Source organism: Alligator mississippiensis, chromosome 7, assembly GCF_030867095.1.
Source record: "Alligator mississippiensis isolate rAllMis1 chromosome 7, rAllMis1, whole genome shotgun sequence".
Taxonomy (NCBI): domain Eukaryota; kingdom Metazoa; phylum Chordata; order Crocodylia; family Alligatoridae; genus Alligator; species Alligator mississippiensis.
Genome location: NC_081830.1, coordinates 65114530 through 65130441, shown reverse-complemented (window position 1 = coordinate 65130441; position 15912 = coordinate 65114530). Strand labels below are relative to the sequence as shown.

General features: G+C 44.6%; 1 protein-coding gene across 3 annotated transcripts in view; it reads left to right on the top strand.

The window, feature by feature from the left end:
- Positions 1-15912, top strand: part of PLCH1 (phospholipase C eta 1) — a 215019-nt gene that overhangs the window by 185979 nt on the left and 13128 nt on the right. For all 3 annotated transcript variants that reach the window (XM_014602787.3, XM_059731059.1, XM_019491860.2), the window contains exons 16-21: positions 4319-4498; positions 4581-4688; positions 5427-5551; positions 8938-9022; positions 13114-13260; positions 14118-14197. In XM_014602787.3, the coding sequence (XP_014458273.2) occupies positions 4319-4498; positions 4581-4688; positions 5427-5551; positions 8938-9022; positions 13114-13260; positions 14118-14197 (725 nt within the window). The remainder of the gene's footprint in view (positions 1-4318; positions 4499-4580; positions 4689-5426; positions 5552-8937; positions 9023-13113; positions 13261-14117; positions 14198-15912) is intronic.

Below are 15912 nucleotides of genomic sequence, written 5' to 3'. Positions count from 1 at the left end.
TTAAATATTTGAGAATGACAGTTATTGCTTAGGGGCACTGTTTAATTAGATTATCTATCTCTTTATATGAAAGATTAAAAAAAAAGGGTGAGAGCTGTTTTTTCTTTAAAAAGTGCTTTGTAGGGAGTTACCAATCTGAATTCAAAAGCACTTCAGCCGCAAGAAGTGAGTATCAGTAAAGAATGCTGCAGAATCCCTACTGATGCAGGGAAAGGTAAGGCTCATTGGCCTGAATACTGTAGGCCTGAATGCCTATTCACAGAAAAGCTCAAGCCTTCAGGGAATTTGTTCTGTTCATGGAATGAATTTAGGAGTCCTGGTTTGGGTAGGAGATTGTATAGCTGGAAGAGCCATAGGAAAGGGCATCCCCTGCTCTACTGGGGCAGAAGCTGTCTTCTGTATGGGTTTGTGCTGGGCAACAATCTTTCCATGATTACAGGAAGCTGAACAGGGGGCAGTCCTGAAAAGGGAAGGTGGTGCTCCAGTATCATCCCCTCCTACTTTCAGTCTTCCCACAGATCTTCATAGAGGAAATACCTAGCATTGCATACTTCAAAGCAAGGTAGGACAAAGCTGCAGGAGCAACAGAACAACAAGGCACTATTAATCCTAGGTCTGTGGAGCCCGCTTGGTCATGTGGTTTCCATTCTTCCAAAAGCCCTGCAGACTCCCTCATAAATTCCTCCTGCCAGCCACAGCTCTATACCCAATTCCAAATCCATGCTCCAAGTTCTGTATCAGCAAGACATGACAGGAAGGTGGGCTTTCCTGCTCTGAAAAATTGGGCTCCATTCATTTTGCTGTTCCACATAGAATAGGGAATTCTGTAAGAGATGGAGTGAGGAGGTATGAGGTAGGGCTGTATGAAATGTCGCCAGGTGTATCATTTCAAAGCTGTTTCAATGCATTTTGAACTTGAAATGTTTCAAAATGTTTTGAGTTTCCAAGTCAGACTTGCTTGCAGCTAAATAGAAACTAGGGAGAGGGAGGGAGAAGAGGGGGAGTAAGGGGGAAGGACTGCTCTGATATTGACAGCTAGCTCCCGATTAGATTCCCCAGCTCCCAGTTTGATGCCCCAGCTGTCTGATCACTTCCCCAGCTCTTCCCAGGAACCTCAGGCCACTGATTTGCTCATGGGGTTGCTGCAGGCTGGGGCCAGCAGCAGCTACTTGGTGCAGTCTGCACCAAGCCCTGGGAAGACTGCTGTGCTGCCGCTGGCCCGAGCCTGCAGTGGCAGCCTGCTGAAACCTGGCATGCAGAACTGGGGGCCTGTACCCCACAGGAAGACCTGAGAGAAATCAAACTGCAAGCTGGGGAATTGAGCCAGGGGCTGGGGTTCCCAGTTTGATTCCCCAGCTTCCCGATCCTTCTCTGATCACTCCCCCTAGCTCTTCCTGTGGGGCACGGGCCCCTGGATGATGCAGGATGACAGCAGGCTGCTGCTGCCAGGTGGGGATGACAGCAGCTCTGGGCTATTTCTCCAGCCGGCTGAAATCCTGCATCAGCCTGCTGAAATCCTGCATGCAGATCTGGGGGCCACATCCCCTGGGAAGAGCTGGGGGAATGATCAGAGAGCTGGGGATCAAACCAGGAGCTCTGGCTGACAGGTGGAGCTGCCCCAGCTCCCAGACAGTGTGTGGCGCCCTGCCCATCCACGCTGCACCTGCACCATGGGGCAGCTGCTGTGCAGGTTCCAGGTGGGAGGGCGATCCCTGCTGCCCCGTGCTGTGCGGGCATGCCCTGCCACAAACGCCTGGAGGCCCCAATCGCCGCTGCCAGAGCCAGTGAGCATGGGGCTTTTTTTGTTTTTTGAGCTCTGCACTCACTGGTTGCAGAGCATGCGGATGACAGCAAGTGGCTGGGGCCAGCACCCGAGTCTGCCTGTCGCAGCCGGCACCAAGCACCCAGAAGAACCCAGCTGGTAGTGGCAGCTTGCTGTCATCCCACACGCAGATCTGGGGGCTGTGTCCCCCAGGAGGGCAGCAGAAATGTGTCAAACTCCTCCTGGAGGGAGCAGGCCCCAGATCTGCATGTGGGATGACAGCAGGCTGCCACTGACGGCAAGTGATACTAGTTTTGCTTTGTACAGTTTGAGATGCAGTTTCACAAAACACCCTACACCTATCTCCTTGAAACTTGGCAGGCATAATGCCCTCAGAAGGGGCTACCATCCCTGCAATTTTCACTCAAATCAGACATGAAATGACAAAATTATAGGCATTTTTGTGATTCCCCATTATAGCTTATGGGTGAAACGTTGAAACAGCATCAAAACAGCGAAACAGTTTTGATTAAATGAAATGGAACAGTGCTTTGAAACAGCAAAATGAAACGCTGTTCCTTAGAAACAGAAGTTGAAACAAAACGGTGCTGTTTCACACAGCCCTAGTATGAGGAAGAGGATTCCTGAGGAAGTTTGCAGGCTGTCAGGAGGTAGCTGAAAGATGTTACCAGTATAAATATGGAGAAAGTTAGATGGGATCTGCCACTTGATATTTGCTTGTGATCAACAAACCCCCAGGATAGATCTGCCATAATGGCAGTTTGATTAAAAATAAAATGGAAACTTGATGCAAAGACTTGCTCGGTGTGTGTCATAAATGTGAAATAGAGCATTTGTTGTATAAAATTAAACCTTAGTGCAAGGCAGCACTACTACCATTATTATCAGTGGGAAATATACTTGCTTATGTCAGGGGTGTTCTTCAAGTTTTCAGTGGTTCAGGTTTGAGGCAGAAGCATTCATACTGAATGAGGCAGAAGCATTTGTAGATATTTATACATTCCCTGCTACCCATCCCAGCACTAGCATGGTTCATTAGCTGTGTCCCTGAGCAAGCTGACTGACTTTTCTCTTCTTATATGATCTTTAGATGGTTCATGCAACTGAGTGACCCCACTGTCCAGAACTTATTAGGGCACCTATAATTTGGTTTCAGAATGTATTTTTTTCACATAGCCTATCAAATAGAAGTTATATAACACTTAAGTACATATAATGAATACTTTATTCTAAATTCTTTCTAACTTCCCCAAACAAAGAATGGAAGGTAGCTTATTGCATAATGGTAGGCTTTTGATGCATAATAAATGAGTTGAGAAAGTCCCACTGGATAGATCTAAATCAATTCACAAGAGTGAGTTTTTAATCCAAGGAATATATCACCTGTAAATTGGTGAGTTTATGAGACTTGGGTGTAAAAATTCCTTTGGTAGTGTTGGAAGTTAGCGTAGAGCTCTACAGACGTGAATTTTCACAAATATTGACATTAAGCTACCAGGCAAGGAATAAAATGTGTTCAAAGAGATATGCAGTGAATGTTCTTGGGTGTACAGGGTAACAAGCTCAGATCTTCACCAGAATTGAATGGACTATGGCAGAGGTACCAAGTATGTGGGGGCCCAAGGGACCTGGTCTCCCTTGCGAAGAGGACTGTAGCCTGAAATACATAAAACTTTCCATATGTCCATCATCTTAGGCCCCCATGGCAAAAATAAAAAGTTGGTGCCTGTGGCTATGAACAGATTTATGAAGGAAGGGCAGACTAGAGATGCATCTTATAGACTGACTGAATCAGAAACACCAGCAGATTTACAAATTTATGGTCTGTTCCCACTGAAGTCAATGGGAATTTTGGTATTGATTTTAACAGAATCAGGATAGAACCCAGGAACACACGAGTGAAATCTTTACAAACTGAGTGGGTAGTTACCAACAGAGCTTAAAGGTTTCATGTGAGGAGGATTATTGTTCTTATTATTACAGCTAAGGACAACGTGAGTGGGCTACTCGTATACTTTCAGGACAGAAAGTTCCTGTTCTGTGGTGCATAGAACTTGTGAGCAAATAAATGGAGGAAAAGATCATTATGAACCTGTGAGGTACTGAGGACCTCCTCAGCAGTTTCAGTGCCCATTGAAGAGTTAACATTACTGAGTATTGTTCAGAAGTTGCTTAACATTTTATAGTAGTAAACCTCCAAACAACTAAAAACACTATACATGTATGTGATCTATACTTCATTGCCAATTGCAGTTATATTCATCATACAAGTCTTATTGTATACGTTTATATAAGCTTCAGTTTAGGAATATTACCTAATGGCAGCCATACAAAATAAAACTTGTGTGACCTGTATTTAATGTGATAATATTGCATGGTTTACATTTAACGTGATCCAAATCTAGAATAACTTTACTGAAGTCTATCTAAATTACTCTAGGTTTATACCAGTGTAACTGAGACCTAAATTCAGCCCTTTGTTTTACAGCATAATTTTGTGTTTGTTTGTTTGTTGTTTTAACTATCTACACATAGGGACTACAGGCAATGTTTTATCATTCAGTGAAACAAGAGCCCATCAGGTAGTACAGCAGAAGGCTGAACAGTTTATGCTTTACAACCAAAAACAACTCACCAGAATCTATCCATCGGCATACCGGATTGACTCCAGCAATTTCAATCCTTTGCCCTACTGGACTACTGGTTGCCAATTGGGTACGTGTTTCATGAATAGTATATTTTCCCAGGTGTTTCGTTCTATAGTGATCAATGATTTCTTAATCTTCTCATTTGACAGTGGCATTAAATTACCAGTCTGATGGACGTATGATGCAGTTAAATCAAGCAAAATTCAGGATGAATGGCAACTGTGGGTATGTCCTAAAACCTCAGCAGATATGCAAAGGTAATGTCACACTGTATGGTGGTATTTATATGTGGTTCTTCTTTCAAAATTTTTTTTCTGGTAAAACTGTTAATATCATATATTGAGAAGTAAGTAACTGGACTGAGAGACAAAGGAAAATACCAACTTGTGTAGGATTTTTCTTTGATATCTCATAGAAGCCGCTGAGATTCTTTCCATACCCTTTATGGGAAATTGAATTACATCCTTAGAAGATTCTTTTAGAAAGGAGTCTGTGACCCTTCCATCATACAGTGAAGGCATTTTGTACTTGTTTGAGGATTTTGGTTTTGATTTTGCCACTGTTGTTTTTAAAATGGCTTTGTTTTCATTTCTTTGGGCCATAGTAGACAATATTTGAGAAGTGATGCAGGATTATGTAGTTTAAATGATTTTTTCCAGGTCCATGTATCCAGGATACTTCGTTCTTTGAAATATATTTTTTGATGGGAAGCCCAGTTTGACAAACCCTTGCTTCCCGGTTTCCTCACTCTCTTGAAATCATTGGGACTTCTCATAAATAAGGGCTGCTCAGCTGAGAAAGGGTTGTAGAAAAAATGGAACAAAAACTTGCATGTCAGCCTAATTCACTGCTTACTTTTCTGAGTTCTGTGTTGTGCGTATATAAAATTATTGTTCTGTGCTTTATAGAGGGTAGAATATCTGTTTTTTGCTCTCTGTATTAGATTATAATATATTAAAGGATTTCACTTATTCTCACTTTCTGCAAACTTTTAGGTACATTCAACCCCTTTTCTGCTGACCCACTTCCTGCCAACCCTAAAAAGCAGCTTATTCTCAAAATCATCAGTGGTCAGCAGCTGCCTAAGCCTCCAGATTCAATGTTAGGAGACAGAGGAGAGGTACAGTAGTTTGAATGATACCAATTTTTTTCTTCATGATGAATATTATAGAAATGACTAGGAGTGACATGACAGCATTTGAACAAAAGAGTTTATTTTCTAAATTTGAATATACCAGTAATTTTCAGATGTTTTCTTGCATTGTCTCTTATATGTTGAATTTTGTCCATGAAACCTGTACTTTAAAAATTCTAGGCACATATAAGCCCCAGGGCTGTGGCTGGTTAGTTCTGTCAGCAGCCAGGGACAAGGAGCTCTTGCAGAAACACTACTCAGAGATGCTTGGTTGCCTATTATGCTGCTGGTAAGACTAATGAGGGCTAGGAGCTCCTAAAGTATCTGGGGCTAGGTGGCACGTATTGTTGAGGGAGAAGCTTGCCTCCTTGAAGGGGCAGAGTGTGATGTCCAATGTTGTTGTTATGTTACAGCATATAATGAAGACATTTATTACTATGTCTTCTTTGCACTAATCCTTTACTTAACCACAGCATCTAACATTGCAAAACAGAAGTGATGGAATCTGGATCATCCTAGTAGCTTATCCAATAAGTCTTTTTCATTATCATGCTATTGGAAAAGTCATGATAAGCAGTTGTTTTCATATCCTAATATAAATTTAAATGTCCCATTTATATAGAGCAGGGATGGGCAATTATTTCAGCTGAAGGGCCACTTATTGAGTTTTGGTGAGCTATTGAGGGCCGTGAGGGTAGCCCTGCCCCCTGATGGGTGCCCCATCCCATGGTTGCCATCTTGGGGACCGGAAGTCCCACCTCTAACCCCTTGCTTTTTGCCACTGGAAGTCCTTTGCCCTGGAAGTAGTCCTTTGGGAGGGAGGGTACTGCCATCTTGAAACCAGAAAAAAAACCCATATCATAACAAATCAAACATCTATTATAACTTGTTTTAATTTTATTTTAAAAAATATTTTTGTCCTGATTTATGTGTATTTGCATCATGTATCTAGAGGAAGTTGCATAATAGCTCAAAATACAATTCTACTTTTGTATATTGTGTGTAGGGGTAAGGAGGTATATGTGGGGGTGTGTGGTTGGGGAGTGCATTTGTGTGTGTGGTGGGTTGTGGGTATCATGTGTGGGGTTATGGTGGGTGGGGTGGGAGGGTGTGTGGTAGAGTGTGTTTGGGGGAATGGTGGGGGGTGTGGGAATGTGTTTGGGGGTTGTGGGAAGGTGTGGGTGTGTTGGGGGTATGGTGAGAGGTGGAGTGTGTGGGTGCATGTGTGTGGGGGTGGATGGATCCTCGGAGTCTCTTGAGTGTGCCAGTCCCTGGAGCTGTCTGTGCGGGCAGTGAGTGGGTCCAGCCCCCTCTGGCCCCATAGCGCACAGTTCCTTGCTTTTCCACCCTAGTCCCTGGCTGCAGGTGGCAGCAGCATGAGGGACCAGTCCCACTGAGTCCCATGCAGTGAAGCCAGTGGTGCAGGACATGGGGCTTGGTCAGGGTGGCAGGGAGAGTGGCAGAGCTGTACCTGCACGTAGCAGTGAGTGGGGCTGAGCTGCTGGCTTAATCATGTGCAGCTCTCCTCAGAGGTGCACTGTCACAAGGCACTATGGTGTGCTTGCTCCTTCAAGAGCAGAGGCAGCTTAGTTAGCTAGGCAGAGTTCCACAGCTGCAGGTTGCCTTGGCAGCAGGCTAATCAGGGTATTAGCTGGCACCTGCACCTGGTCAGCTGACCGGAAGGAAACAAGGCTCTGGGCACATATAAGCCCCAGGGCTGGGGCTGGTAGGGGGTTAGTTCTCTGTCAGCAGCCAGGAAGAAGAAGCTTTTGCAGAAACACTACTCGGAGATGCTTGGTTGCCTATTCTGCTGCTGGTAAGACTAATGGGTGCTAGGAGCTCCTAAGGTATCTGAGACTAGGCGGCAGACATTGTTGAGGGAGAAGCTGGCCTCCTTAAAGCGGCAGAGTGTGACTTTCAATGTTATTGTTGTTGTTATGTTATAGCCCAGGGGCTTGTATTTATGTTATTTGAATCTGGTGGACCGGGATTAGGCTATTTGGGGAGGAGGAGGCCTCAATAGGGTTGAAGTGAGCCCAGTGCCAGTGAGAGCACAAGGACAGGGCTGCTGGGACCCCAGTGACAGAAAGGGCGCCGCTACAGGGAGTGCAGGGACCCTAGCACCAGAAGACACCACTACAGGGGGTGCAGGGACCTTGGCGCCAGAGGGCATTGCTACTGGGACCAAGGGCCAAGGGCCCAGTAACAACAGAACGCTGAGCTAGACTGCAGCCTTATCAAAAGAGACAATGTTTAGATACAATCTGTGAGGCATGGGGCATGGTAAAAGGGCAGTTTTGGAGCCATGCATCTAGCCCATAAGGCTTAGGGTGTCTTGAGAGGCACTGACTTTGAGTGAGACCTGACAAGGCATCCAAGATCAGCAGGATCTAATGGGGTTCAGCAGGACCACGACCACACAAACTTGTGGGCAGCCTCTCCGAACTTATTATTTCAACCAACAAGACATGGCAGGGAGATTAGAATGTGCCCGCAGGGTGGAGCAGGCATGGTCACGGAGCCCTAGGGTCATCATGGCTATCCCTGGGGACCCCACGCTGTGACCCACACCACTCGGGTGGACTTCATGCAAGCATCACATGATGCATCTAGGCAGACCCCGTACCCAGGCTCCGTGCTCCTGCTGCCTCACCCTGGGTCCCCACCAGTACTGGCACAGGCCCCATGCTCTTGCCTGCCGCTGCCACCCCTCCCCTGCTGCCACTTCCCCTGCCACTACTGCTGCCCTTCCCCTGCTTTTTCCCTACTTTCTGTCCCACATGCCCACCCACCTCTGCTGCCTCCCACCTTCCTCCTGCCGGGTCAGGCTGGCTCTATGACATGCTGTGCTGTCCTGGCCATGCAGCAGGTAACTGCGTGGTGCTGGCTTGGGTGGGCTGGCTCCAGGAGGATGCAGTTCCCAGCTGCATGGCCAGGACTGCACAGTGCGGCATGAAGCCAGCCTGGCTCAGGCCAGGCCCCATGGAGTGGGGTGATCACCCTCCCCTCCTCCACCCATTCTTATTTGAAACCCTCTTAGATGGAGGGAGGGCAGGGGAACAGCCCCATGGTTGCAAGACCAGAAGCCTATGCTAGGCAGAAGCTTCTGGTTGGGGACTGGGGTGGGGCAGGGCTAGATCGGCTTTGCTCCTGCCGCCACTGGGTCCTGCTGCTGGTTTCTCCTGCTGCTGGTACCTCATCAGCTTTTACAGGTAGCCACTGGCAGGTAACTTTCTAAATTTTAGAGCGGCCCCATGGACTGGACAGAATGGCCTGGCGGGCCGGATCCAGCCTGCGGGCCGTACTTTGCCTGCATCTCATATAGAGTGTTACAGAAACTTAACCATTATTTATAACTTTTTTAAAAACAGATAATAGATCCTTTTGTTGAGGTGGAGATTATTGGATTACCTGTCGATTGTTGTAAAGACCAGACCAGGGTGGTGGATGATAATGGTAAGATAATACAATTTACTTCCTCTTCTCTTGTAGTAAATTACTAAATAACTATCACATCATATTACATTATGGTACTTATAATCCTCTATAGCACATATTCTTCAAGTCTCTAGTATGCTTATAATATTCATCAATTACTTATTAACTGTATGAATAATTTATTACTTTATCCCTAATATAAAATGTATCATATTTGCAGATTCTTAAAGAGACATCAGGGCAAAGTAGAGAATGATTTAGTATGTTGTGGTGAGAAGAGCTGATCTTGTAGACTGCATTTGATTGCATGGACTTTTTTCCTTATTTGATGTAGGCCCCTCATACAATTAAATAACTTTTAGGAAGTTGTTTTTAATAATTCTAGTAACGTCAGTATTCTATTGATTATTGGCCTGGCTATTGTTGATATGATTTGAACAGGATGTGTGAGGAACTTCTAGTGCTGAAGCTGTGTTTTAACCTAAATTTCTTAATATAATATGAAGTTCTTTGAGAAAAAAATAGCATATATGCTTAGGCAAGCTTGGTCAGCAAATGCGAAAGGGACCTGACTCCATTGTAGCCTAGACTACCACATAATACATTTATCACCCAGGTAAACCAGTAAAGAGCTGGTTTGATTTAAGAACTTTTATACAGTCTAATAACTGTGCTGGAATCCAATTACAACACACTTTTCCCCTAGTAGGTCCATGGTGAGTCACCTTATAGTGATAGGGTAAAATTCCTATGCTAGTTTTGTGTTTTGTTTTTTTTTTTTACTGTGACTGTAGCTTTTAATACCATTGACTATGAATTACTGACATCTTGTATAGAAGCAAAGGAACAGAGGGCCTGATTTTCAGTTAATTTGTGTATGCACAAAGGCAGGAATGGACTACAGCCAAGCTGGCTTTGAACTGCTCATGATTTGGGTCCCATGCAGGCTAGCCTTGTAGAGCTGCTCAGGAATTTTCCAGTGATTTTCCACCCCCCCCCCCCCACCCTTTTAGGGAACTAACTGCTGATTCATCAAAGCAAACTGTTGCATGAAAAAATGACCTGTTTCAACATTTTTTAACAGGGAGGTCCAGGAAGAAATTTGTGGTCAAGGGTGGGAGGAGAGAAGATAGGAAGAGGAAAAGTGGGCCCTCAGAGTAGCCCTTAGGGGAGAGTAGTCACTTGTTTTCCTTTCTAGGTATGTGCCCTGATTTCCTTCCCTGGCATGTATCCTGGCTAGCACAGAACTACTGTGTTAGTTATCTGCTCAACTGGCAGCTTCCAGAATTAGTAGTACCTGGCCCTCCCCCTCCAAAGCTTCATAAAGGGCCTGGGTTATAAATGCAGATTGTATAGTGATTTAGTGGTTGTATAGTGATTTATTGTCCTCTGCTTGATACATGTACAATCCTCTTCAATATTCATTGGAATTTTCCTCTTCGGGACGGATTCTGCCATCCTGCTGAGTAGCCTCTTACTTTTCAGAGAGCTCTAATTTTAAAATATGTTGGTAAAAAATCCTCAAAGCAATTAAAATGAGACTGTTAACAAGGTAAGTTTTATGTAATGTGAGTCATGGTGGCAGGATCTAGGTCCTAATTAAGCATTTAACATGGTCAGAAGGAGCATGGTACAAATATTTAGCCCACAGTCCCTGGACAAGGAACCTAAACTATGGACTGGTCTCCGCAGTGAAGAGGGAATAAAACTTGGATTAAGCATCAGCTCTTAATAAGAGTCCTGGGAAGAGAGTACCATAGAGTAGCAGTGCGCAATAAGTGACCTGAAGGTAGAATAATGCAAACTTTGACATCACCAAAGTTGCTGGTTGGTGGCAGGATACCCAAAACCAGCACCAAGAAATACAAAAAAGTGAAGACAAAGTTTGGGTCCACAGGCAGCTGTATCAATCTGAGGCTCTTGGATTTTTAAACATCAATGATAAATACAACTGCAAAGCTTGATAGCACATGTGTGGCAGGGCAACTTTGGTGCCTGCAGCTTTAAGGGCTCGAACAAAGCAGCCTGCAGGCGACTGTAGTCTCAATCGGGGGGTTCACATGGCCATCAGGAGCACAGTGAAGCACACCCCAACAGAAAAGTGCAGGGTCAAGGCCCATTGAGTTGGGCCTGAAGCACGTCGATAGACATCCTGAGGCCCAAGGGGCATAAGGCCCGGAAGCTCCAGTGAGGGGGCAGAGTAGTGAACCCAGTGAGTGGGAAGAATAGTGGCCCCAGTGAGGGGGCAGAGTGAGAACTGGCAGCCATGTAGAGTAGGGCCTTAAGGGAGTGGGACAATATCCTGCCTTAAGGGGGCCTGAAAGACTGCTCATAGGCTGACTGGAGTAGCTAGAGTGGAGGTCCCAGAGAGGGGGCATAAGTGGAGGGCATGGGACATGGTATAAGGGAAGGTTCAGAGTTGCATATTACTCCCTTAGCATCAGGGCATTAAATGGGCAGGCTCCCACAACTTTCCATCTTCTTTTATACATCAAGGTGTGGCAGGCAAATCAGGGCAGACTGCCCTAGACAGGTGGGTGGGACGATGATTGGACTCAGCTTAGAGATGGCCTTCTGTCACAACATGAAACTATGTGATTGTTTTTTTTGATGGATAACGTAACCTGGTATGTGGGGCTTTAAATTCCTGCTTCCTGGTAAAAGTTGTTAGAGTAAAGAGAACAAGACAGATCACTTGGTGGTGGAAAAGGGAGTGCAACATGAGAAAATGCTCTGCCTATGTCTCCTTTATATAGAAGTCCTTAGGTCATATCATACATGTATGCATGGTATATAAATGTAATAGGAAACAAAGTGAAAACTGTGCCTTAGACTTTCTGCCACCTCAACCCTTTTGGGAGATGAAGCTAGCAATGGGGTGGAACAATCTGTCAGTTCTCACAGATGGCTCTGACCTATGGGGAAAAGAAGGGACAGCTTCTGTGCTTTTTGGTACATTTGTGCTTGACTTCCCATAGGTCTAGTAGCACATCTGCGTGCCTTGCCATGCTGCTATAGGCAGACCCTCAGCCTGCTGCCCAACTAATGCCCATTTTGTTGTTTTTAAAAATAAATAATCGAATAATAATTTTAAAAAATGCCTGGGAGAGCGAACCACTCATTTATTTCTGCATCTGGATCTTTTCATACAGCTGTATGGGTACATGTCACACTGCTACATCTTACATTGTAGTTCACACACACCACATAGAGTGATGATTCTCCAGAGCCCTCTATCATCTGGGCATATCATACTCCCTTCACATACACAGCTCAGCTCCCACATGGTAGCCACAATGCAGAGCTGCTTCTTTCAGGGCTTGTCCACACAGCAAAGGAAGCTGTTTCTCCAAGTTTTCTTTAAGTCCCTCAAATGCCTGTGTTAAGAAATGGATCCAAGGAAGGCACTCTTTTTGATACTGATGGGATTGGGCAATATTGTGGGGTTATCCCTTCCATTCCTTCCAAAATCACTTTTGGAGCACCCATATTGCAACTACTTTTCCTGTGGCAGTGTACATCCAAATCAATTCTACTCTAAGCCCTGAGAAGAATAATGGGGAGGTGTTCTGAGCACAACTGCTCCTCTAACTTTATTTTAACTTCCAAGTATACTCTGCTCAAAGGATGGATGATGAGGGCTGCAGAACTGATAAGTATCAGACATACCAAACTCTCCTGCTGCTCCTTTTTTCGCTTGTCTAATAGTATCTGTAACCATCTAGATCTCAGTGGGTACTTCTACAAGTTCATTAATGCACAGTAGTTAATACACATTTAGGTTAGTACTTGCCCAATGAAGCATTAACTAAAGGTGCAGTAACTACAGTTACTGTGCAGTAGCACCGGCACATGCTTTTTTTGTGATGCTTACTGCACGGTAGCCTAATAACACTATGCAGTAGAGTGCCAGTCAGAAACAGTGCTAATATGCTACTGCACAGTGTTATTAAGCTACTGTGCAATAAGCATCTCATGTAGATGCGCCCATTGTCGATGAGAAATAATATCTGATCTAGTTCTGTTCCACAGATGTCTTTTTCAATCCCCCTCACCCCCTGCTCTTTTTGTCATCCCCCTGCTGACTTTCTGCTTTGTTCGTTTCATAGGATTTAACCCTGTTTGGGAAGAAACACTTACTTTTACTATCCACATGCCTGAAATAGCTTTGGTTAGATTTCTTGTTTGGGACCATGATCCTATTGGTCGAGACTTTGTTGGACAAAGAACTGTGGCCTTCAGCAGTCTTGTGCCTGGTAAGTTCCTTCTTTGAAGACTGGGACTAATTACCACAGAGTTCCTTTGTGACCCAGGGCAAATAATCGACTATCCTAGGGTGGAATTCCCTATGCTACCTTAGGGATTTGGATCCTACTTCATGTTGGCATTAGAAAGTCTTCCACTCATTCTGGCTCCTCCATCTGTAATATGGAGTCAATAAATACCTTTGTCCCACAGCTGTCCAAGTGGTGGCCTGCCATCTGCATGTGGTTGCTGCTGTCCCAGTTGTTTCAGCTGCAGGAACAGCCAGAGTCTTGATACTTTCCTTCCCTCCCCCCAGCTTCTGCTGCATGCCCCAGAGGGTGGTGCAGTGCAGTGCAGTGCAGCTCAGTGTAGCCCATGGTGCTGAGGGATCTGGCAGCCTGAAGTGCCTATGTGTCAAAGGGGAGCAGCTGAAGGTGAGGTGGAATGCTGCTTCACACAAGGAGCACCTGGCCACGTGTACATGCAGTACAGTGGGGTGCGGGGCACCTGCCCGTACATGTCTACACATGGGGCATGCAGCCTGGGGGACCTGTGGCTCCTGCTGCTACTTCCTTTATGGTGTGCAGCCCCTGCTGATGTGGTCCATAAGGCACATGTCCTCTGGCCACTTTCATGTTGGACAGCCCTGCTCTATGCCATGCTAGGATTGTGAGACTAAACTCCTTGTGAAGATCTTTGAGAAGCTCACCTCAAAGGTGACAGAGGAAACAGTCTTAATAATGTGCAGGATTGTTCAGTGTGCTTATAAAGTATAAAGGCAAAAGACTTTTTATGGGGCAACTGTTGATAATTGTACGTAAAGGACATATTTTTGATTCTTTGACACATTTTTTTTTTATATTACTAGGATATCGTCATGTATATTTAGAAGGACTGACAGAAGCATCCATATTTGTTCATATAACAATCAATGAAATCTATGGAAAGGTAGGTATATTTATCTACCTTTACAGATCCTTTACTGAGGTTTACAGATGTTGCTGGTTAGTGTTTTGTTATCAGAAATACAAAGAGGCAGTGATACAGCCTCATAGAAGCAATGTGGGCTCCGACTGATTCCTAAAATTTAAGAATGTAGCTTTTTTCATACTGCGTCAGAGCAATGGTTTATTAAACAGTGTACCCTGCCTTTATCAGTGATTAATTATGTAACACTTCTTGGAAAAGCAACGTTTTTATAACTTCAAACCTCACTCCATTCCATAAATTAAAGAAGACAAAACCCCCAGTTTTCCAGTAGAGCAAACCTTGTGTCATCATTTACACTAATGCAAAGTTTAGCTAGTTACTGTTCTGATTTAGAGCATGTCAACAGTGATAGCTGTCTGTGCACTCTGGCATGCAGGCTCTGAGCTTGAGGCAGGAAAAATGTCCTTTGCTCATCCAGACTGATTTGTCTGAAAAGCCTCCGCCTTCCAGTTTTGCCTCTGTGATCTACCAAACACTGCAGAACCTACCCTTTGAGGTTCATATATCTAGAAGAAGAATATTTATAAACTGGTGAAGTGAGTGCTGTTTAGCTGATAGTTACACACTGTTTTCCTCTAAAACTACCACATGAGATGGGAAACTAAACTGAATGGTTTGAACTTTGCCAGTGAATGCTCAGTAGGACTTTTGCCAAAAACTGCAGCTGCCCACCCACCATGGGACAGCTTCCCAACAAAGGGCCTTTTAATGATAGAAATAAGGAGCCATATATTTTGCAAACAAAGTCACTGCCCCATTTTAGATGAGTGATCTGTGCACTGTGTTTATACAAATCATGACAATATGTTAAGCAAAATACATTTTTGATCTTAACTCCTGAGGGGGCATGTAAGGATATTTAAATTTGATAAGGCAACACTATGAAACATTTATTACTTGGTTTTTGCATATACTGTATTTTTCTCAGCTCAGCAGCCATGTTGGGATCCCCCCCTACAAGAATGGAATCATACAGTGATAGGCTCAGTGCTGAAACACTGGTAGATGCTTTGTCAAGTTCATCAAGAGCTCAAAGCTCTGCTTTGTTTCCTTTGTCTCTTGGAACAGCTGCTTGGGTTGTGACCTAGATTTGGGGATGGCCAGATGACAAAGCTAACTCATATGGCATTGTAATAGTGAATAGTCTTACTACTGCCACCAAAATCATGGTGCTCGGAGTATTCTATCCAGATAGTAACCAAGATGCAGATGTGCTCCACTGAGCAGCTAGCTGCATGTCAGAAATACTTCTGTGGCTTTGCACCCGAGGGATTGGCTGGCAGTCTGAAGCTGAAAAATGTGCTGGTAGTCGGGAGCAGTCGATGGGGAAAATGAAAGGGTTAAATACAGAAGTTTAAAGTGTTAAAGTTATAAAGTGCCATCCAGCCTCTAGGGAGTAGAGGGTGGAGGAGGAAGCGTGCAGAAGGACTGGATGACATAAAAACAGGGAATTGCAGTGTACTGCAACCACACTGCAAATTGGTTGAGCAGAGAAGTGAGTAGCAGCAGAGGAAGAATCTTTCAAGAGCCTCCAGGCTTGGCCTCTACTTATCTTGTGAAATAAGTATAGTGACTTGTAGTGAGGATGACTTAGTGCTATTGGAAGAACATAATCTGAACTTTGCAATGCAATCCTACCCTTAGTAGCATATTTCACACCCTTTCCCCTTGTG